Source organism: Dendrobium catenatum, unplaced genomic scaffold (genome assembly GCF_001605985.2).
Source record: "Dendrobium catenatum unplaced genomic scaffold, ASM160598v2 fragScaff_scaffold_390, whole genome shotgun sequence".
Lineage (NCBI taxonomy): Eukaryota > Viridiplantae > Streptophyta > Magnoliopsida > Asparagales > Orchidaceae > Dendrobium > Dendrobium catenatum.
In genome coordinates this window covers 8647763-8673307 of record NW_021318852.1, presented here as the reverse complement: position 1 = coordinate 8673307, position 25545 = coordinate 8647763, and the positions used below count along the sequence as shown (strand labels likewise).

Genomic DNA, 25545 nt, shown 5'->3' with positions numbered 1-25545 from the left:
ATTAATGTTAAGAGGATAAGAAAATGGGAATAAGGGAGAAAGAATATACATGGAATATCCTTTTGGTCCTTCAAAACTTGCCTCCTATCAGATGAGCTAAAACAACCTTTTTGTGTACTATTCGGGGCTCCCTCACCTCTAGCAGACAACATTCGCCTTATAACAGGGGAAAACTGCAGCCACCGGGTCTTGATTGCCTCCGTTGCCGGTATTTAAACTCTTGTCGGACAGTTTTTCCTCCAATGGGAGTGAATTGGAGTCTGCGTAAGAGTACCGGGCCTTGATCGCCTCCTCCGGTATTTAAACTCTTGCCGGACAATTTTTCCCCAATGGGAGTAAACTGGAGTTTGCGTAATAGTACCGTACATTGATCACCTCCTTCGGTATATAAACTCTTGTCAAACAATTTTTCCCCCAATGGGAGTGAATTGGAGCCTGCGTAAGAGTATCGGGCCTTGATTGCCGCCTCTGATATTTAAATTCTTGCTGGACAGTTTTTCCCCTAATAGGAGTTAACTGGAGCCTGCGTAAGAGTACCAGGCCTTGATCGCCGTCTCCGGTATTTAAACTATTGTCGGACAGTTTTTCCCCCAATATGAGTGAACTGGAGCTTGCGTAAGAGTACCGAGCCTTGATCGCTGCTTCAGTATTTAAACTCTTGCCGAATAGTTTTCCCCCTAATAGGAGTGAACTAAAGCTTGCATAAGAGTACCGACTACCGAGCCTCTGGTATTTAAACTCTAGCCGGACAGTTTTTCCCCTGTTGGGAGTGAACTGGAGCCTGCATAAGAGTATCAGATCTTAATCGCCACCGCCAAAATTTTTTATTTTTGCCAGTCCGATTTCTCTTAACTTTGTAGGAAAATTTTTGGAACCGGCTAAAGAGAGGTGGTGCCTTTTCCCTAGCCTATAAGTGTGTATTTATAGTTCTTCAAAGGAGGTTTGGAGAGCAATTTTTTGAATTTGTTATTAATTTTCGGAAATTTTTAACACCCAAAATTAAATAATTTTCTATTATTAAAAAAATGAAACAGGAAATAAATAAAGAGCAATATATTTAAAAATAAAATAAAAGTGCAGGAAATTAATTGTTTCCTTTCAAGAAAAAAATTATAGATTTTTTCTGAGATTTTTTGGAATTTTTTCTAAAAAATGTTTGAAGCTAAAAATAGTATTTTATTATCTCAGTTAAATAAATTAATTCATTTCGCGGCTACTGTAGCCGCCTTCTATGTAATAGTTAATACAACTATTTAAGGTAATAGTTAATCCTTTATGCATATAATAATCAATCTATATATATTTATATATATAATAGTTGTTATATAACTATTATATATATATAACTATTAGATATACATAAGGTAATCATGTCAATCATAACATACGTAATTATGATATATATAACTATATTATATTAACCAAGGTTTTGAAAATCGGACCGGACAACGAACCTCATAAAAATATGATAATTTTAAATTTGAATATTTTTCAAATTTTAAATTTAATTTATATATAACCATATAATTTAATATATATTATTATTAATTTATGTTACATATTTAATATAAATTTAATTCTAACATAAGTTTATAAATTTAATATAAATTATTCTTATTTTATATTATATGATTAAATATATTTTACATGTTTATGATATATTGTATACAAAAGTTATTTTATAAATTTATATCTAAAATCATTAATAAATAAATAATATTATTAATGATAAATTATTTTTTATTATGTATAAATAAATAAACTTTTATTGTTAACTAATAAATAATTATCACTCACATAAAAAATAATTAATTAAAAAATATGTTTAAAAATAGGTTTTATACCCATTATATATGCGATGAACTCATACACTCCTAATTTCTTTTCTTAAGTCCCACATTCCTTAGAAAGACTTTATTGCTATTGTTTATATAGCATATTTAGATTCCTAAAACAAAGAGAGCACATGGAGAGGTCATGTGAAGATGTTTCATGATGCTTTGAGGACAAAAGTACTTATCATATAAAATGTATTTAGCTTTAATTAAATGTTTTTAATATATATTAATTTATTTATTTAAAAAAATACTTAAAATTTGTGAGATTTGAACCGGCCGGTTCAAAAATAACCGGAACGGTTCGCCGGTTGAACCGGCAGTTCTGACCGGTTCTTTGCAGAGGCGGTTTTAGGGCTGAACCAGACCGGCCTTGTGACCGGTTCACGGTTAAACCGACCGGTCTGATCCGGTTTTTAAAGCTCTGATATTACTATAATTAATTACTGTAGATTCATTTAAAATGAAATCATTTAATGTTTATCCCAGAAAGTTTGATTTCAACATTTTTTAGTCTACGAAATTATTTTTCGATATTCCGGACACAATTTTAATACTTTTGAGGCTCAAAAGAGTCTATATGATATGTTTTGAGCTATTTGAAAATCTTTGGAGTAAACTTTTTTAACATTTTTTTTTTACTTCGATTAACGCTTTGAATACGCAGAATGCTGAAATCATAGATATATTTTTGGACTATACGATTCAACATCCAAAAATAGGAGGGCAACAGACACGTCCTCAAAAATTTTTTTGATCAAGCACAAACCTTGAGGCATATTCGAGTTGGAAACTTTCAAAATTAAATTTGGGATCATATGAATTCCAATTTCAGCAAAATTATAGTCAAACTGAACATCTCAAAGAGACGAACCAAACAACACCAAAATTGGTCCAACCCAAGCCCAAATGGGTCCGAATCGGGGGCCCGAACCACATTTGGAAGAGTCAAAGTATTATTTTGGACAAAAAATGATATCTAAATATGACATGCTTATAATCAAATCGAGCAGCTCGGCGAGCCAAATCCAAAGAGCCTAAGATCTTTGATTTCTGACATCGTTAAGGCACTTAAACAGTTGAAAACTCTCTACGACCAGAGAATCAATACGAGCCATCCGATGGAGCATTCCAAATCAGCCCGGATCTTCTCTAAATTTACAGGGAGTGCAACTCATGAAGAACTATAAATAGACCTCCACTCTCTACATGAGGGAGGCCTTTGACAAGAGATTGGAAAGAGCTCTGAGGCTTAAAGTACTCTAGCACTACCTTCGCTCGGCCGCCGACCACTGTCGGACTTCAACCCGGCCATCATCGGACCACCGCCCGGCCGCCGACCGCTGCTGAACCTTCCCATGACTATCGAGCGCTGTCGGACTTCAGCCCGACCATCGTTGGATCGCCGCCAGACCTTCGCCTGGCCTCACCATTCGCTGCCGGACTTCTGCTCAGTAGCCGACAGCCGTTGGACTTCAGCTCGACCATCGTCAAACCACCGCCCGGCCGCTGACCGCTACCAAACCTTTGCCCGGTCGACGATCGCCACTGGACTTCAGCCGGACCGTATTCAGACTACAGCCCGGCCGCCGTCCGCCGTCCACTGCTGGACCTTCGCCCTACCGCCGACCGCCGCCGAACTTCAGCTCGACCATCGTTGGACCACCGCCCGGCCGCCGCCGGACTCTAGCCCGACCATCGCGGGCCACCGCTCGGACCCCGACCATCGTAGGACTTCAACCTGGCCATCGCAGGACTACCGCCCGGCCGCCGTCCGGACTATAGCCGGACCTTAGCCGAACTACTACTCGGCCGCCGTTCGCCGTCCACCGTTGGACCTTCGTCGGATCGTTCATTTTCAGCTGTACTTCTGCACAAAAGCCGTCAAACTCCTGTCCGACCGTTGTCATACCTTTGACTAGCTTTCCAAATTATTGTAATCTGACCACCTCTAAATCGAGGGATGGGTCAACCATTATAATTCACTCAAGTTTAGTTGAATCTTTTCACCTGGGCGAGGCCTCGTGGTTATTCCCTCTTCGGGCTTTCCACGTAAAAAAGATCGGGTGTTTTACTTCTCTATTTCTGCTTGTGTACTAGATCTTCGTACAATGCTAAGACGTTAAACTTTATTTTTCTCTACCGCCGCGAATATTCGTAGATGCAACACCTATGAGTATTGGTTCATGAGAACATGACATAGGTTGGCTCTTCTTAATGTATTAAGAAGTGGTTTATGTACTACATTTGATGGTATTAAAGAGGGGCTCATGTAAATAGGCCTTTTTGCCTCTTTGAAAGCGAATGAGGTTGAGAACATGCAGATAGGAAAGATGTTCATTCGAATTTGAGAGGTAATTTTTCCCAAAGGACTATTTGCAATCACTGTATGCACTAGCGTGGGTAGAAAATGTTATGACAAAATATGAAGGTAAAATTTATAATGGTTTTGCAAGTGAGGTCTACATCAACTATAGTCATGAGTTCTTGAAGGTTTTTACTTGACGAGTGTGTATTTTCCTTGCAATTTTTTTTTCCTTTCTAAAAAAAAAAAAAAAATTACAATCTCTTATGTCAACTAATGAATTTAAAGCAAAATTGTTTGAAACTCATGTGGATCAATCTGATTGGTTGGATGAGAATGTTACCTCGCATTGTGGGGATGATGAGATGGACTTGGATGAGCTTTATAATTTGAAATGTGAGTCATATTGTTCAGAAAGTTTTTTCTCATGGTGGAAGTAAACGACATAGGCGAAAATCTAGGAAGAAGTAATTGGTGGGTTGTCTTTAGCTTTTGGGCCTCATTTGGATGTTTGCAGGTTTTCTCTGGCTGCTCATTTGGTGGTTTGGCTATTCGGGGAGGGAAGTATGGTGCCTCATGGTTGGTTGTTTTAGTTGCCCGCTCTGGGATCAGTTAGTCTTTTTGTTATTTTTTTTGTTCTCCTGTTATATTTTGGCTCCTTTCTGTATTTTGTTTTTTGTAGTTCAGAAACTCAATGGATGTTGTGTATTGATTACTGTTGGTTACTGCCTCATTGGGGGGTCTTGCTTTTTGGCCTTGTTTTGTTTCTCGTTCATTTATTATAATTAGTTTGAATCTAAGACTCGTAGGTTTTGCTTCAAATGTTGTATTTTAGAGGGCTTTAGATTCTTTAAGGTCGTGTATTCTTGCTTTTAATTAACGTGTATGCTCCTTTTGTGAGTTTTATCTACAATTAAAAAGCATTTTATGGCAATCAATGTGGTTCTTAAGGGATTATAGTGATGCTCTTCATCGAGTCACAGGCTACTTAGTCATTTATTAACATATATAGATCTATGAAGTTAATTATTCCTACTTTTATTCTCTTAAGCCACAAGTTCATGTTATGCCAAGTATATTACACTATGATGATGCCCAACTAGATCCATTTCTTGTGAAAATATTGCGTGACAGAGATGATCAAGGCTTGTTATAAGGTGAGATTTTTCAAGCATTTTGGTGAAGGAAGAAAGCAGATGCTTTTATTGGAAGACCAATGAAAGATTTATATATTATTTTGACCAATCTTATTTGTACTGGAGTTTATTTAGTTTTTGGAACACTCATATAGGACGCCATTGTCATAAGCTTATAATCATAGAGTTATGCATAAGTTCATAGGATATAATAATAGTCATATGTAATAGTATAAATAAATAAATAATCATCCACATAGGGCTGTCAAAAACGGGTCACAGGTCGGGTTCGGATCCAACCCGAAATTGACCCGACACTGTTCAACCCGACCCGAACCTAGCAAACGGGTCAGTTTTCCGAACCCGACCCGCTTCGGGTCCGGGTCAACTCGAACCCGACCAACTTCGGGTATATTTTATTTAAATTTTTTTATTTAATTCAATTTATTTAAATCTAAATCAAATTAAGCTAAGATTTACTTCATTTAATTTAAAATAAATCAAGATTAATTTAATTTGGGTAACAATATTTATAATTTTTTGATATATAATTTACTTATTTCATAAAAATCCTTTAAAATCCTCCTAAATTAATTAAAAACGGGTCAAACCGGGTCGATTTCGGGTTTCCGGGTCAAACCGAACCCGACCCGGTTTACAAAAGGGTCGAAATCCTTAACCCGAACCCGACCCGGTTCGGGTTTGGGTTGACCTGTTTAAAGGTCGGTTCGGGTTTGGGTTGACCTGAACCCGAAATTTTCGGATCGGATTCGGGTCGGGTTTTCGGGTCGGGTCAAATATTGACACCTCTACATACACATGAAGACCTCTAAAATGTAGTATGTCAATTTAAGTGTATATAAGGCAATGCAAAGGTAGGTCATTACTATATGCTACACCAAAGTGCCTTTCCAAATACAAAGATCATTGAAAAAATATTTATAGATCAATATTTTGTAGTACGTATCTTAGATATATATATATATATAAAATTTGCCGCAACCTCGCTGCAAAAAAATAGTTGAAAATTTCCTTCGTAAATCTGTCAGTCATTTTAGACAAAAAATAATTCGCCACAAACTGCTGACTTCCCTGTAGTAAGCAAGTCCGATTCGAGAATTTCCCACTTTTGCTTGCATTGTAAAACACATCATTAGAAATTTTGTTCTTGCTTTATCCTTGACTTGGATCTAAACAAGAATTTGATGTCTCATCTTATGAATAATTTTATTTCTTCTCCTTTGAAAGTAAGTATTATTGTCAAAGCAAATTCTTTTACAGTTCCTATGAGCTTATTAGAAGAGCCTATACAGGGTTTTGGTTTATTCTCGACCTATACTTAATGATTGTTATGCTGATGAATTACATGCTATTAACAAGTTCTTTAGATATATTTCTAGTAATGAGAATAATACTAGGGGATGGCTTGCTCCTATTCATCTTATTACTTTATATAAGCATGGGAGACTTGTCTAGGTTGATTATATGCATCACCATGCTATTAATGCAAAGTTGTACACATTCATTATATATGTTTGGCAAAAAGGGTGGTGCAGATAAATCAATTTCGGTGTTTTACAAGCCTCGTCTCTTTCAATTCGTGATCTTATCTTGATTTTTAGTCAATAGATTATTGATGCTTATATTTACATATCTACATAAGTTAAAGAGAGCTTTTAGCCTTTAAATTTTTTATACAAACAAAGATGAGGGATTGTTTATGTAGAAAATATATCCGGGATGATTTTTTTCTTGATACAAATTTCTCTTTGGAATAATATTCCAACCAAACTAAAGTGATTTTGTTTCATTTCTCTTGATGATTGTTACATTTGTTAATAGGAAGCAAAAGGTGAAGAACAAAAGTGGTACTAATTATAACTTTTGTTGACCAAAATCATGCTAAGAAGTTGAGTGTTAAGGGTGATAAGGAATTTTAGAGTCCTTCCCATATGGCCATATGATAAGAAGTATCATAGTTTGTTTGGGAAGATTAAATATAATGATCTATCTCTAGAGTTTTAGCATGCAAGAATTACCCAAATCAATGCATAATTGTTTTTTTTTTTTTTTTTTTTAAGAATATGCAATTGCTACTTGTAATGGATTATACCCCCTTTTAAATAAAAAAATAGTTATATTTAGTTATAAAGAATAATATGACATATCATTTTCTTTTGATATGATGATTGATAAGATATTATTTAGAACAATAAATTTTATTTATTTTTTTCAATCAGCTTATGCACATCCATACTTGAAAATGACAGACTTCATTAAAGAATAAAATATTTCATGAAAAGTAAGATATTTTTATTTGAAACTAAATTACATCTTAAATATAAAATATTTTGCCTAACAAATGAATATGTAAATTCTTTTAATTTCATATAAAATATCTTATTTTCAGGAAAAAAAATATTACTAATTATATTGATAAGGGGAGATGAGTAGTCAAATAATGTATTATTTAACTAATTAAAAATATATATTATATAAGCTTTAAAATTACTATAACACTGAAAAATATTTATGAAGATCTGTCAAACTCCTTATGTTTATGTTTAATTTTTTGCTGCTAGTTGTTGTTCGATCATCATCAAGAGTAGACACAACGTTGCATCAAAATAAATTCTATGACTTTAAACTCTTTCAAAATCCACTGTGTTTTAAGATTTCTGTGCATCTATTTCAGAAATGAAGAAAAAAATAGGAGATGCCAAATCGTAGCATACTTAATGTGATTTTACTAGGTGGTTCAAAATCGGGTCACAGATCGGGTTTGAATAGAATCCGAGTTAACCCGGATTTAAATGGGTCAACCCAAATCCGACCCATTTTTTCAACCGGGTCAACTCCGGGAATCCGAACCCGACCCATTTTGAAATCGGGTTACATCTATCTCTCTTAATATAGGTGGCCGACATTTTATATGACCAAACCCTCTAAGTTGACCTCTGCCTCTCTTAACCATTCATCAAAGTAGGAAAATATTTTGTCGAGAATACCCTCATTTAAATTAATTTGAATGAGTTTTATTTGTTAAATATTTTAAATGAATGTAATTTAAAATTAATTAATGAAATATGCATTATATCTATCACAAAAAATTCCAATATTTAAATTTCCTCCCATCGAAGAATATCAAATACATTTAATCATGTCCTTTATAATTTTCTTTTAGACATTTACGTCAATTAATATAAACTCATACATACATCATATATGCAGAACTCGAATCCCAAATTTTGAGCGATAGTAAACAATCTTGCTACATCCTTTATAATTCTTGTACAACATAAGAACTAAAAATGCCACAAAATTGAATTTAATGTCTGGTAACCTTATTTTTTTTCGAATTATCTTCATTTATAGGCCAAAGATAATCAAGCAAACAAATAAATCATAATCTTCTAAATTTTTTAATAACATATTAAAAATACTGGGCCTTGTTCATTTGTTTGCTCAGCTGAATCCCTTTTCCCATTTCGGATTAGTAGTATCATAACCAATTTATAAGGCTAATGGAAAAAAAAAAAGAAAAAAGAAAAGTATTGATTATGAAAAAAAAAAATCTTTTGTCACAAGAAGACATGTTATTTTAACAAACCAAACTATTAATATAAATTATTTTCTTGACAAAATTGAACAAATAAAATCTACAATTAGATCATATGAATGTATTGTAACAGCTTGACGTAAATAATACTAAGAATTTTATGGATAAAAAACGTCAAAATTGTAAAAACTATTGATTTAGGTTTTATTTGGGACAATTTTCTTACTACTTTTTAAAATAATTTTCTAGTAAAAAATTTTAATATAATAAAATTTTGAATTAAAAAATTACTTTAAAAAATTGTAAGAAAACGTCTCGGATCAAGCCTTAGTTTTTTTTTAAAAAAAATTTAAATGAGCTTTTTATCAATCTATTTGTACAGGAGGTTGTAGGCTGGTAAATCCTGAATTCGATGGACGTCTTCCAGACGGAGTTCTCTTTCCAATTGAATCCTCGTAGCCTGTAACACCTCCTGCGAAGAATAAATAATCAAAGTATTATTAAATGAAAGGTTTGTTGAGAGAGGAATACCGAGTAATTGAATTACATTGTAAAAATAATAGAATTATTTGATTGGCTAAAAAAAAAAAACAGTGTAAAAGAAATATATGGTGAATATATAATATAAAAAGAATACTATAGAATTGTTTGAATGAGTGTACAATAATTGTATTAGATTACTTTTTTTGTGTTTGGGTTTAAAGTAAAAATGAGTGCAATGTAAAGTCTAGAGAAGATGGTGGGTGGCGGAGATTGATGATGGTGGCCGGCATTGTTTGAAGGTGGGCGGCAGTAGTCGGTGTTATTTGACGGATGGTGGTGGGTGGTGGCTATGGCAGCCAATTCTTAGCAGCGGTGGTGGTGGCGGCCGATAGTGGGTGGTGGTTGCGACAGCTAGACCGATGGTGGTGGCAGTTGTGGTTTGTAGTCGACAATGATGGTAGCTAGCGGTCAGTGGCAGTAGGGTTGACGAGCGACGGTGGGTGATGGCAACTAGTGGTGGTCAGAGGCCGACGGTAACCAGCGGTGGTCGGCGACATCACTGGGGGTAGGCAGGGGGCGGTGACAATAATAAAAAATATATGGTGTATTTGGAACTAGTTTGAATATGAGGAATTTAAAGTGTATTTGAAAATCAGACAAATAGCCACTAAGCAAAAGTAGAAATCAAAAGGCACTGGAGGGATAGGATCGGATATACATTGAACTGTAAGTAGGAAGCACGCATAGCCAACCATTGTGCATCCATCATCTGAAATGCTATACAGTATAATACATCAAAGGCTTCTTCATCTTCTGCTAACAAGGAAAAAGAAGAACTTTGGGAAATATGATCAGATGATTCAGATTAGCATATAAAAATAAATAAAAGTCAACAAGAACTTGAAATTCTTCCTGACCTGAGAGAATTCTTATAAAATTTGCTCCTCGAAGATTTTTTGGCTTTTCTGTGATAGGATTAAGATAGATTCCAAATGAGTAAAAGTTTAACTCATATCATTGAATTGAGAGAGAAAAGTTTAGAGATGAAAAGGACTTCTTTTACTTTATTCATTCTATTTCATTAAAGAAAAGGCTCTTCTCCAAAATTACCAACTATAAAAGTAACAAAATTTTATCAAATTTTTATAATGAAAATTTCCAAATAAGATGTAATACTCTGGTCGAAGCACTAGGCCATAATTGGGTTGTAAATACAATGGTACAGTTTATGTATTTGTTCGTATTTCAACATTTCTTAAGGTTCGCCACATCATTTTCTGCTTCAATTTTATCATTAATATTTCGGATATTACCCACTCTACACATTAAAATGATATGGTATCCATCTCTACTGACCTGAATAAAGATCTAACATTTGGATCAGCATAAAAGAAATATTGATGCCAGCAACAGCAAATGGGTACTCCCATGCAGCTCGTATACCTTCTTGCTTGAACAAAATCCTTCGAAAAGAAGCCTTTGATTTGGATTTATTGCGATGTTAGGTATAAAATAACAGAATATCATAAAAATATATTAGAATCATGTGTTTGGGCAAAATAAATACTGTATAAAATTATAAAGAAGGTCTATATGTTATCAAAATAATTTCTTACCGGATAAGTTCTTGCAAAAAATAAAAGATTCTCAAGGGAAATAAATCCACAGCCCCTGAAATTTATTCAAAAGAAGAATGTGATCATCACATACGAAATTCTATAACAAAGATATTGCAAATAGTTGTGAAAAAACAATATTAGTAACCAGAAATTAACTAATTTGCAGAAAGATTAGTCGCCATGCTCAACATGCTCTCAAATTTTGGATGGTGAGTAGATAGAGAGGAAGGTTTTATAAATCAAAGACAAGCTACAATACAACATATATGTTGGACAAATATATCTATCAAAATCAAATTCTGTTTTACACAACTCTCACATTCTTCAACGTTTCATGCTTTACAATATCATGACAAATATTAGTTCTCGAACTTAGATAGACTACTACTATTAGCTATCAAACACGAACATATAATTATGTGCCCTAGGTAAGTAAGGTTCAATATGTTCAAGAATAGTTTAGTTCTCCTTATTCATATTGTGCCATGGTTATGACTCGAGTTAGTGGGTATGTTTTATGGACTAAATTATACCATCAATAGACTAAGTCGTCCAAAGTTTTAGCATCATAAGAAAGGAAATTAGAATACTATTTGAACGCTACAAGTATATGATGTAATGCCCAAAGGAGTATTTGTAACGTTTCATGCTTTACAATATCATGACAAATATTAGTTCTCGAACTTAGATAGACTACTACTATTAGCTATCAAACACGAACATATAATTATGTGCCCTAGGTAAGTAAGGTTCAATATGTTCAAGAATAGTTTAGTTCTCCTTATTCATATTGTGCCATGGTTATGACTCGAGTTAGTGGGTATGTTTTATGGACTAAATTATACCATCAATAGACTAAGTCGTCCAAAGTTTTAGCATCATAAGAAAGGAAATTAGAATACTATTTGAACGCTACAAGTATATGATGTAATGCCCAAAGGAGTATTTGTAATAAAAAATATATATTTAAGAAAAATATTAGTACCCAAATATTTAATTTTCATCACAGACGTATAAAACAATTGAAAGAAACTAGAATCTATTTTTTACCTGAAGTCAGTTGATGGGTTCGCACCCTGCCACCCCATATCTTTCCATTGCTCAGAGACAAGACCTGTAAGGTTTGTCTCTGGAAAAGAAGCATTCCACAAGGCTTTGAGGGCATCCTTCCAAATAAGAAAGCGAAAAATAAGAAAATTATGACGTAGGATACAATGAAGCTATATGTCTTTTTTTTGGACATTTAGGCCAATTAAAGTAGACTCATACACATAACACATATAAAACTCGAACTCAAGATCTCTTAGTTGATAGCCTAAGCTCCCAATCAACAAATCAAGATGAGCTGTATTTCTCAAAACCACATAAACAAATTAGCTAGTACCCAAGCTTTCCTCAACAGTTCTTTAAAGACTAGGGAGGGTTGTAGAATGTCCTATCTTTTGTAGACTATTGGGTTCTTTAAATACTGTTGGGAATTTCTTAACATTCAACATCTTTAGAAATAAAAAATGTTCAATGTATATTTATACAATGGTACGGCATCGGTGGGTTTTGTTTTATTTTTTATTTACAACCAGATTCCAGTTGGAGACACTATGGATTTGACATCCGTAGAATACTTCAAAGAGTTCTAATTTATATGGATGGTTATTAAAATATTCGTGCTACTTAAAAGAAGCAACAGGAATAGAAAATTGTTAAGTGTACAGGAAGAGGTAATGAGAGAGGGCAGACATGCTAAAGAATTAGATTGGAAAGTTATAATAGAATCACAACTAATATCTACATTTGTTAAAATTGTTATTCATGAGCGTATTGTTAGATACAACTGCTACAATATTGTAATATCCACGACTAATACTGCAATTCAAGTTTCCTTTTACTTCATCAGATTAAGAATTGAAATTGAAAAATAGTAAGATTTTCACACCATTGTTAAGTTATGGAAGTCAAAATATTCTATTGTGAGTTGATGCAACATTAGAAGGATAAACATATTTAAATGAAATATACTTGATGATCAGGCCTAGTCTCATCAAAAGGGACGTTCAATCTGTCCTTGAGCCTCTGCAGCCTTTGTTCCTGCAAGAAACCAGATGTAAGAGCATTACTCAAACGAAGAAACATAAAGAGTTTCCCTTATCCCAAACTTGGTTAAACATAAGAAAAAATCTTTCATTACAAGCAAATTACATTTTCATTGATATTCCATAAAATCAAGTTTGTAAGAAAAAAATTATTTTAGGATAGGTTGTCAATGAAAAACTAAAAGAAAAGAGTACATCCTAATCCATTTTGTTAATAAGGAAACATACTCCATGATTAATCATCATCATCATCATTAACTATGAATTGTCTTTCATTCACTCCTATTTAATGATACATGAGATGCTAAATCTATTTTGTTTCTTTTTTCCTGAACTAGTTATGGCCATGTACCATTGATCCAACCCTTTTCTTTCTGATCCAAGCACATTAACTTTATTTACCCAAATTATTGCTGCCTCTTTAAGCCTCTTCTGTAAATGCACAGATCAACTAATTCTATTCTCCTCTAATTATTTTATCAAGTTCTAACCGTAAGGTCACTCTAATCTAGTCTTTTATCACTCCATTGTTTAGCTCTATCATAATCTATATTATATTCTCATATATGCTATGATTGTAAGTGACTTCTTATGATCTTATTCCAAGGCATAAGAAAGTAAGCGCTGAAAAACACTTCAAAAGTGCATCTAAAATATCTTTTTTCAGATCAGCAAGCTGCAGCCACCTGGAATGTATTACCCAAGCTTCTTACTTCAACTCACTAACAATTTACTGTATTGTTTAAAGCATATTTTTGGTTGGTGTAGCTAACTTAGCATTGTGGAAAGATGTGTAAATGAGAAACTCATTACAAAGGAATGAACAGAAGGAAATAGATAAATTAAGAAATGATGTATATTATAATTGCATGGAAAGCTTTTGATTTAAAGTTTACAATAAAATAATCTTGCAAAAATCTATGAAGCACAAGCTGATAGCATTTTGCATGTCTCTATTAAAATATCTAGAAAGGAAATCAAATGAATACGTTACATAAATGGGAAGAGAAGAAAAAACTTACAAAGTTAACCAAAACAAACTACTTGAAGATTACCTGGAGAGGGGTGAGAGGATACCCGTTGGTCTTTTCATAATTACCACAACGTTTATGGCTATTTCGATAAAACAATCCTCCAAACCATGCGCGTGGTCCAACCATATCATTAGTTGTCAGTGGCGGAGTCAAGATCCTGAGTTAGCGAGGTAAAATAACATCATATTACATTATTTTTTAACACAATTATTATAAATTCTAATCGCAAAAGTACATAAATCAATGACTACTCAATCTTTCTATTTCTTTCACCAATTTCTCATCCTATAAATTAAGGTTAAAGATCCTCTAAACGTTGAAAAAAATTAAATAAACAAGCATATATAAATATATATATATATATATATATATAATATCTAAAATAATCAAGTAATAATATATGGCTTCAATGCCTATGCGCTTGCCAATTATGGAGAACTGATGGATATTTGTTTAAACAAGAAACAATTAAAGTTATAAGTTATAATAACATTTATTTTAAAACATGACTGCAGATTAATTTTTAATCGTATTTTTCTTATTTTATCAAAAAATTGAACAACACTTTTGATATTAAATCACAATTTTTTAAACAAATGTTATGACTGCTTTGCTGCTAAACATTTTAGGCATAACTCTTTAATGTAAAAGTGTTATTAAATAGTAATCTTAAATCACAAAAAATTGTTGTCATGCATGCATTAGAAATGAGTTTAAGAGATATCAAGCGTGACAAAAAGATTTCCTTTGACATTTTCTTAAAATATGATTAAAATTAAATAAAGCTGTTTTAAGTATCACTATAACTAAACATTTTAACACATATTAATTATGAATATTTATACTATTAATGCAAGGCACTCATGATTAGAATTTCTTAATACAATTAATATAATATATAGTGCACTTCCATGTAAAGGAAAATAAAAGATGCACAAATTACTAGCTACCAGTTAAGCCAACAACCCACTTTTTGTAATTGAAAATAAATTTCCAAGGCAAAAAAAATCATGTCACAAAGGATGACTTTCCCCAAAATCAAGTAGTGTACTAATGCTACACTAAAATTATGCACCAAACTTGCACTTATAAGATTAAAAACTAGAAACAATAGTTGGGACTGCAAAGGAGAAGATTACCATAGTTGTCAAAAAAATTGATATATGTGAAGTTCATTGAATTAGTGGGTTCAATTCCACCCCATGCTAGCTGTAATGTACATAAAGGCCGTGCTAGCTGTAAGTTCATTAAATGAGTACAGCACATGATCATGCTTACATCAGCAGCTTTTCAATGTTAGAATTATTAAATTCTAAACGTTGTTTTCACTTTCCCTGTTTTTCCAGAAAATGAGCACACACACATGCAGAAAAGGGAAGAGAGAGAGAGAGAGAGAGAGAGAGAGAGAAACTGACCTTGCATCACTGCTAGTAAATCTATTGTCAAAATGCTGGATATAGAACAAAAAAGGAAGAGTTGCTGAAATATGAAAATGAAAATTCTCTTTTTAATTAAAGGAAAACTTATATATAGATGAATTATAGAGGTTGAACGTCTCATAATGTTATAGATATATCACATCAAATATGAAAAGACAAACGATCAAGTGCAACACATGATCATACTTACATTAGCAGCTCTTCAATGTTGGAATTATAAAATTTTAAACGTTGTTTTCACTTTCCCTGTTTTTCCAGAAAATGAGCACACACATGGAGAAAAGAAGAGAGCGAGAGAGAGGAGATTCAGGATCTTGCATCACTGCTACTAAATTTATTGTTAAAATGTTGGATATAGAACAAAAAAGGAATATTTACTGAAATATGAACATGAAAATACTAAATAAATGAACAATAACATGAAGTTTTGATAACTAGAAGTTGACGAAAATTTCTCTTTTTTTATGCTAGGAGTATAACAAAGAAATAGGGGCGCCATGGAGAATTTTAATTACCACATATAGTGCCCAGAGAAACATTTAGCAGGAGATGTGGGCTATCACGCCAGTAAAGTTGAGCATCCATACAAGTGAACCTTTCCAATCTGCCACAGTTTCCACGTTGATCGAGGACCCATCATTTTCATCTACCTAGCAAGTCAGGGCACGAGAATATTAGAAAACAACGGTAAGTAGGTTGGTTGGTAGTCGAGTAGGGGGAGGTGAGCACCAGCAGTAAATGGTCTAGTTCTCATTTCCAAGTTGTGCCCCTGCCAAAATGAATTTCCCTATGTCAACATCTGGCTTAAGCAGGATTTTTTTGGGGGGGAGGGGAACGGTTGGCAATAAATCACAAATATGACTTGAGCTTGTGACCTTGGAGATTTAACCCAAGCTTCGTCTCTCAAGCTTACGATGTAAGTTAAGCTTAATTATGTTAAATATGAAATAATTAATAAATAAATAATTAGTCTGGAATCAATAATTAACTATTTATATAGAGTAACTAATGATTACATAGGGTTTTTATTAAGATAATTAAGTATGTACTAATATTAAGTTATAAAAGATAAATAATAATAAATCAATTATTTATTCGATTTCTCATAATTAAAAAATTAGTTAAGATAATTAAGATAAATAGATAGGGGATACTGAATTAATCACTTAATTACTCATAGTAAAAAGCTAAATATGATTAATTGGTATTTAAGTATTCATATTTAATTATAAATTACAATACTATTTATATTAAGCAAGTGGGCTTAAATTAAAATACATCTAAATAATATTCTCAACTTATATTTACTTGACATCTCATGTCTTACCAACCAAACAGTTTAACTTCGCTTAAATTTTTAGCTTAACTTTAGCCTCATTCTAATATGCCCTTAGTATTAAACACCACAAACACTTTTCAGTCAATCACGAAGCAAAGAAACTGTAAGAAAATGTGTCTAGATATCTGATTTTGAGGCATAATATCTTTTTTATTCCTTAATTATTTGTTATGCCACCAAGAAAAGTAGGTGGCAGGCATAAAGGGGCATAAATTAAAGAATCTTACAGAACATAAGAAAACAGTAGGCAAAATTAGTCCTTGATCGGCTTAATTATTTAATTGATAGATTAAATTGGATGAATAAATATTTTAAGCACCAACAATCACCTTATATATCTTTGAAGCGTTGATTAGTGGGATTGAAAAAAAAAACATATGACATCCAAGGTAATTCCGTACACTCACCAAAATAGTTTGGTTAGTCGAATAATTAAATCCTCGGAAAACTATACATTGATATAAACTTTGCAATCTCCCTCGCCAGCTTAAATTTAATTCAACGAAACCAAGCTTTGAATAACTTTTAGAAAATTATACAATAGCACAAAACAAAGATGTATAGTTTAATAGTATTTATCTTAATAGGAATAATTGTTGATATAAATTAACCCATAAGTAGTGCAATTCTCAATGCTTTGAAAATCATTGAACCAATGAGCAAAATAATCGAATATATTAGAGTGATCTAAATTTGAATAAAAATCAACATAACTTCATAACCTAATGAAATTCATAAGAAGTTGAGAAAATAAAAATTTTGCAGCATTCAATCAATAATTAGCAGAGAAATAGGGCATTAAGAAATTAATTCAGGGTGAAAACTGAAAAGATTAGTACTTACATAGTAGACAATTTAGAATACTGCTAAAATTTGATGCTCATTTCTTAATATTTCTAGAGTATTATACGCATAATAAAATCTTGATTAATTTAGAAGCTTCTAGAATATTTGTAATAAATAAAGAAGACACTATAGCAATATTACTAGAAGGATCTATGATATTTGTAATAAATAAAGTAGACTCAAGAATTGTAATGTTATGGAAGTCTCTGGATTTAGTTTTCATACCTATAAATATGTAATGTCATGATGTTATAAGCTAAACTGAAAACTACACATCAAAAATTTAATAATAAAATTCTTCTATGCTCCCATCCAAAATTCTCTATAAGCAATTGCTTACCTATCTAGGTTTCTTCCAACATTCGATATAAGAGCCTCACTTGATCGCTCATTGGGCGCTATAGAAATATTGTATAAAATCCAATGAAAACTCCAACCGATCTACTATCCTGATTCCAATCTTTAACGGAGAAAACTATGATTTTCGGTCCATCAAAATGAAAACATGTTTTCGCTCCCAAAATTTGTGGAAGATCATTGAAGAATGATTCAATACTCCACAAGATTCAACGACTCTTTCGGCAAATCAAAAGAAGATGCTTGAAGAGAATAAACAAAAGGATTCTCAAGCATTATTTACTTTACATCAAGCAATGACATATGACATCTTTCCATGAATCATGGGCTTAACGACTGCTAAACAAACATGAGATACATTATAGGAGTTTCAAGGAACAAGAAAGGTATGCGCCATCAAGCAACATAATCTAAAATGAGTTTTGGGAATATTAAAATGAATGATGATAAGACCGCAAAAGATTATTACTCTAGAATAAAAGAAATAGTTAACCAAATGAGAGCCTATGGAGCTGAAATTTCTGATAAGGAAATAGTTCAAAAGATATTATTTCTTGTATATTAAAATTTGATACAATAACTTACAAAATTGAAGAATAAAAGGATATAGAAGCCTTATCACCAATAGAATTAATGGGCTCTCTTTAAGCACATGAAGAAAGATTGAATAGGCGGAATGAGATCTCTATAGAAAATGGATCTCAATCTAAAACAAATCCACTGTCTCATAAATCAATATAAGTTGGGAGAAATTCACAAGCAATTGCTAAAGATAAAAACAATCAAAGAAAATGTGACAAGTATTCTCCATGTGACATTTGCAAAAGAAAAGTCAGTTAAAGAATGATCGTTGGTTTAAAGGAAAACCACAATGCTAAAACTAAAAAAAAATTGGACATATAAAAAGTGCTCATCGATTGAAGACAAACCATCAGGATAATTTTTTAGAAGAGAAAAATGATGATAAAAATCGCTTCTATACTTGTCAATTTGCATTAGAAGAGAATAAAGATACTTGGTATCATGATAGTGGTTGTAGTAACCACATGATGAAAAATGAGATTATATTTTGTAGTCTTGATAAAATTAAGGCAAAGGTTAAAATTGGAAATGATGAGTTTATGGAGGCAAAAGGCAAAGACATTATTGCCATTGACACAAAAAAAGGGAAGAGCTACATCAATGATGTACTTTGATTTTGAACATTGATCAAAATCTAGTAGCGTGGGCCAAATGACGGAGAAAGGATATTCTTCATACTTTGAGAGAGATATTTGTACAAATTTATGACAAGCAAGATAAATCCCTTGAAATAGCAAAGATCAAAACGAAAGAGAACGAGTATTTTCCTATCCAGTGGAGATATATAAATGAAGTGACAATGAAAGCACAAATGAAAGAGTTATTTTTATGATACAAACCGCTAGGACATTTCAATTTTCATGGGTTGAAGATTCTCCACCAGAAGAATATGATAAGAAATTTCCCAATAATAAAGGAGATCGATGGTGCTGGTGAAGGATGCTTGCTCGGTAAACAACATCGACAACCATTTCTATTAGGCAAAGCATGGAGAGCTAAGGAGTCACAAGAGCTTATTCACACAGAAGTTTGTGGGCCGATGCATACTCCTTCACTTGAGCAAAATAGGTACTTCATTCTTTTCATTGTTGACTACACGAGAATGACGTGAGTTTACTTCATGCAAGAAAGATCTCAAGTATTTGAGATTTTTTTAAAAATTCAAAACTTATGTTGAAAAGCAAAGAGCCTACCACTTGAAGACACGAAGAAGTGATAGAGGAAAATAATATATCTCAAATTTGTTCTATTAGTATTGAGAAGAATAAGGTGTGGAGCGGCAACTCCTAATTGGTTATACACTAGAGCAAAATGAAGTATCTAAAAGAAAGAATAGGACTGTGATGGAAACTACTAGAGCTATGCTGATGTATAAAAGTCTTCCAAAATGCTTATGTGCTGAGGCCATATATATTGCATTCTTTCTGTAATAGCCTGGGTTTTAATCGAGACAAATAAATTTTTTTAGGAGTCAATATAAGTCAAAATCTCAAACCGTCTTCGATATAACATAGATATTGAGTAACTTAATTGCACCAATTTTTTCATAATTTTTGGACACTAGTGCGAATCCTTAAGAAATTATTACCTATCGGTAAATGTGGGAATTTTGGAACCGTAATGTATCTGTTTTGAAAACCGGTTTTACATAAATTTTTTTAATAAAATGAGCTATTTTATGGATATTTTTCTATAATTTTTGAAGTTCCAAAAAAATTTATATGAATTTTAAATTAAATTTGAATAAATTATATAATTATATTTATACAATAATATCATTTTATTATAAATATAATAAAATATTTACTTATTTTTTAAATCCCATTTCCCTTTAATAAAATCGATTAATAGAGAGCATTTCGAGAATATTAGAGAGAAAATATAGGGGATTTGAAGGCCATAGAGTGATTTTCGCCCATGTCCTATTACAAAATTTGCTTGTCTCATTGTAACGAATCATCATCCTATTTCTAATTTCAATAATTTGATATTTTTAGGCTTTTTCTGATCAAATTTGTAGTTTCATTGTTTTTCAAAAACGAGAATAATTTTGTATTGGTAAAACTTTCACCGCGTAAAGTTTTAAATATTATAGAGATTGAGATTATGAATATTTTGAGCACTTATTAAAAATTTTTTGCTGGTTGATTTTAAAAAAGCAGCAATTTTTATTAATTTGAAAATTTATTTTGACAACAAAAAATAATAATTTTATTCAATTATAGCTTCAGAATATTATTATATATGATTTGTAATAATTTGATTAATTTATGTTCAGTAGAGTTTTTTATTACCTACTGTTAAAATATTTTAGCACTTTCTGAATTAAGCCTAATTATACTTTATTTACTACAATGTATTGAAAATGAGTATGAATATGTGGTTGGGTAATAGTTGGTCACTATTATTATTATAGCACAACGATAATAATGAAGAGGGGGGGGGGGGAGTAAAGGCTGGTAATTTACTAAGTTGGTTGGAGATTGATTGACTTGTATAATATGGTGGGCCAATGGATTTTTCTTAAAATATATGGTTTGATATTATCCTCGACTGATTCGCGTGATATACTGATTGAAAGCTATAAGGAGATGATTACTGTGTTGACGAGTAAAGAGTGACAACATTGCTTACTGAGCCAACAGTTTACTAATGATGATATACTATAAAAAACATATTGCTTAAACCAGGACTTCTTTCTTGTTTAGTGTGACAACTAAAATGCATGTAATAGATATATTCTTACTATATGGCTTTACTGATACTGTATTGGTTTATTATCACTGAACATCTTTACTGTTAATATATTAATTTACTGCTCCTACCATTGGAATGTTACTATTACCGATTTAGACATCGATACTACTGATTTAGTGTATTGATAGTGAGTTTGTAACATATTTAGCACATAATATACTAATTTTATACTGATATAGAATACCTAGATAATATGTATACACTCTTATATGATTTTCCTATATTGATATGATTTCGATAGTCTTTATCAAAGCCTTAATTTTACTATTTTATACGATTATTTTTTTGATTGATAGTACTGATATGACGACTGCTTTATCGATTTGGCACTCATACTAGTTTACTGATTTTTTGGTTTTCCCACCATATTTTTTTACCGGCTTCCTTACCATACTATTTTATCACTTTACAGAGTTTACTGCTACTGCATATGAGTTTTACTGTTTCTGCACCGATTCAATGATCATATGAATGCTACTGTGATGATTTGATCGCTGATATGCATATTGTTCATTTACTGTACTTTGAGTTCAGTTGTAAGTTTTGGTGACCTGTTGGGATTTTAACACATCATATGTGGTTAAATGATTTCAGGTCAGTGCAATGGAGCATAAATGTGAGACTGATCTGGATTCCTAAGATTTTGTTCTTTTTGTTTTAGTTTTTTTTTTATAATCATGATAGAGTAGTTGTGATATAACTGTATAGATTCTGAGTAATATACATGATTTTTGGGAGTAATGATAATTTATATAATATTAAATTTTAGAATTTTTTTTGCTTTTTATTACTAATAGATGAAATTAGATAGCTCTGATTGTTGTCAAATAAAAGATAAAAGAATAATTCTTACAAATTAAATTTTAGGCATAACACTATCTTCTAATAGATGTCCAATTAAGCAGTGAAAGATAAGACACTAGTTGAAGCTTGGAGTGGAAGGAAGCCATCTACAAAGCATCTTAGAGTCTTTGAATATATTTGTTATGTTCATATTCTATAACAAAAGAGAAGTAAATTAGATGAAAAATCAAATAAATGAATTTTCTTAGGTTATAATATTCAATCTAAAGGATATTGAATCTATAACTTAAGAACAAAGAAGCTTATCATTAGCCGAGATGTGAAATTTGACAAAGATGCTACATATAATTGGAAGATAGAGGAAGTTGAAAGAAAAAGTATAAATTTGTTAGTATTAATAGATCAACAAGTTGAAGAGGTCAATGATTCAACTAGATTGCCAACTCAAGAGCCAGTTCAAGTTATAGACTCAAAATCACTGCCTAGAAGAACAAAGCCCTCTAGCGAAGATTTATTGAGTATAGTAATTTGATAATCATAGAGCCAAGCTTTGAAGAAGCCTAAAAAAAATGGAGAAAAGATATGGAAGAAATAATGATGATTGACAAGAAAAAGACATGGGAGCTAGTAGACTCTCCACAAGAAAAAAGAAGTAATTGGAGTAAAATGGGTCTACAAGAAAAATCTCAACCCAGATGAATCAATTCAAAAACATAAAACAAGACTAGATGTTAAGGGATACATACAACAATTTGGAGTTAACTATATGAGACATTTTATCAAGTTGATAGCCTTGAGACAATAAGGGCATTGATAGTATGTCAGCAAAAATGAAGTCAAAGATCTATTAACCAGATGAAAAGTCAACATTCAAGAGATCTATGTAGAACAACTTCGAAGATTTGTTATAAAAGGACAAGAAGACAGTTCTGAAACTAAGAAGCCATTATACAGGTGAAAGCTGGCTCCAAGAGTCTAATATAGCCGAATCAACAACTATTTCCTAGAGCAAGGTTTCAGGAGGAGCAAAAGTGTGCCAAAACTATGTATCAAGACTCGAGGTATAAACAATACACTCATTCTCTCCCTATATGTGGATGATCTAATCTATACAAGAAACAATAAGAGGATGATCGAGAATTTTAAGGAAGATATGATGAAGACATTCGAGATGATCAATTTATCCGATGCACCACTTTCTTGGAATTGAAATAAGTCAGAAAGAAGCACGGGTCTTCATCTCACAAAAGAAGTATACAAAAAGTCTGTTAAAAAAATTAAAGATGAATGGTAGCAAGACAATAGCTACTCAACTAGACAACAAGGTACTCATGAAAGAAGACAATGCACCAAAGGTAGACATTACAATCTATCAAAGTCTCATTGAAAGTATACTTTGTCTAATAGCTATAAGACCAGATATCATATATGCAACAAGTTTACTCTCAAGATTCATGCAAAGTTCAAGCTAAATTCATCGAGGTGCTGCTAAGAGGATCATTGGATATTTGGAAGGAACAAAAGACTATGACATCTTGTATGAATCTACTCTCAGCTCAATTTTACTAGGATATACTGATAGTGATTGAGCAAGATCACTGGATGATATGAAAAGTACATTAGGATATGCATTCATATTAGGCTTTAGAATATTTTCTTAGGGATCAAAGAATCAAGAAACAGTCGCATAATCATCACCTGAAGATGAATATATTGCAGCAGCAATGACTACGAGTCATGTTATATGGCTAAAACACATATTTGAACACGTGAGTCAACTATAAGAAAAAGCAATAAAAATCTATTGCGATAGCAAATCAGCTATTCTAGTGATAAAAAACTTGTATTTCATGGTAGAACCAAACACATTGGCATCAAATATCACTTCATCAGGGAAATTGAGAGCATCCGGGAGATTAAACTCAAGCATTGCAAGAATGAAGAACAATTACCAGACATATTCACAAAAGTATTTCCAAGAGGAAAGTTTGAGCAACTGCGCGACATGATTGGAATTATCAAAATTCACATCGACAAGTGATAAAATTTGATGCACATTTCTCAACATTTCTAAAGTATTCTATACAAAAAAATCTTCGCTAATGTAGAAGATTCTAAAATTTTCATAATAAATAAAGAAAACTCTAGAATTGTTATGTTATAGAAGTTTCTAGATTTAGCTTTCATATTTATAAATAGATAATGTTATGATATTGTATGCCAAGCTGAAAAACTACTCAGCAAAAGTTTAGTAATAAAATCCTTCTATTCTCCCATCCAAAATTCGCCATAGCCCATTGCTTACCTATCTACATTTCTTCCAAAATATTTCCAATAAACACTATGCCTAATAAAAAAATTATCATAAGTTTATAAATTGTTAAGAGTATTATTGCCTGATAAAAAAATCATAATTAATTCATCCTACCTCATATTAATCCAATACACTAACGTAATAGATAACTGTATAGACTCTTATTTAGCCATTTTCCATCCAAATAAAAATTGAATTAATCCCACTAATAAATCAAGCTGCATTAAAAATACTGTAAGAGATCTCTTTAAAACTACATGAATCGATCCGATCCTAGGCTAAACAAGACCTTAGTTGGAAGTTAAATAAGGATTCAATCAGAATAAAGCACCTGATTCACAGTTAATTCAACCATTCCATCTGAACCTAGTTCATCACAACTGTTGTCATAATTTAACTAGAACGAATGGATCTGAAAAAAAAAAAAGAAATTTCACTAGAAAAAAAAAAAAAAAAACAAAACCTGCAATTAGAGACGGTACGGCTGCTGAAGATGCCACAGCAACGACGAGGCCGGAAGCGTCCAAACTCGTCTCCCTTTGTACTCTGAACAATTCTTCGATACAATCAAATCAGAAGCAGAAGGTGAATAGAATCGAAGACAAGGAAATGAATAGGGCTGCGGATGAATCAAGATTTATGGGGCAATTTGAGAGGAAGAAAGAAGCCGATAGCGTAACCTAGCCAACCGCCAATCCGTAGGGTTCGTCCTGGCGTCCCTGTCCAGCTTTTTCTTTTAACTATTTCCATTATAGAACTCGCTGTCCACAAAATAAACGAATCCCGATCACCATGAGTGAGCTGCGGAGATAGACGAAGAGAAAGGGCGGGAGAGCGTCACGCTCCACCGATCGAACTGCCCAATAAACTGCCGAAATATCGGAACAGCGGGGACTGATAATAACTGTATTTTTTTTTGTTAAGAGATATGAATGAAAAATAATTGGCTCAAACAACTTAGCCTATTTATTCACTGGATAATTTTATTTTTTTACATTTGAGATGAATAAAATTTAAGTTCAAGATGATTTTTTTATGATGAGTTT

The 25545-nt window shown here is 32.3% G+C and overlaps 1 protein-coding gene across 11 annotated transcripts; it reads right to left on the bottom strand.

The window, feature by feature from the left end:
• Positions 1–9177: 9177 nt before the first annotated feature.
• On the bottom strand, positions 9178–25421 carry LOC110095794 (ELMO domain-containing protein A). 11 transcript variants are annotated; one of them, XM_028694087.1, is made up of 12 exons: positions 25180–25421; positions 24963–25045; positions 16230–16269; positions 16088–16150; positions 14083–14218; positions 12954–13022; positions 11988–12103; positions 10935–10989; positions 10675–10781; positions 10236–10283; positions 10037–10154; positions 9178–9307 (listed from the first exon to the last, which is right to left on the bottom strand). In XM_028694087.1, the coding sequence occupies exons 4-12, from the start codon at positions 16144–16146 to the stop codon at positions 9206–9208; spliced, it is 810 nt and encodes a 269-aa protein (XP_028549920.1). In that variant the 5' UTR covers positions 16147–16150; positions 16230–16269; positions 24963–25045; positions 25180–25421; the 3' UTR covers positions 9178–9205. The 11 variants fall into 11 exon arrangements, with proteins under 11 accessions (XP_028549920.1, XP_028549922.1, XP_028549926.1 ...); XM_028694089.1 differs by having other exon boundaries at positions 16088–16146; XM_028694093.1 differs by having other exon boundaries at positions 15201–16150; positions 24963–25421.
• Positions 25422–25545: the final 124 nt, after the last annotated feature.

What these genes read in the sequence shown, in the direction of transcription:
- LOC110095794 (XM_028694086.1), bottom strand. Translation starts at nt 16,146, where the DNA reads ATGAAAATGATGGGTCCTCGATCAACGTGGAAACTGTGGCAGATTGGA. An exon ending in AATGTTAGATCTTTATTCAG is followed by an intron (nt 10,284 to 10,674) that starts GTCAGTAGAGAT and finishes ATCCTATCACAG; the next exon opens with AAAAGCCAAAAAATCTTCGA. An exon ending in TTTTATAAGAATTCTCTCAG is followed by an intron (nt 10,155 to 10,235) that starts GTCAGGAAGAAT and finishes TATTTCCCAAAG; the next exon opens with TTCTTCTTTTTCCTTGTTAG.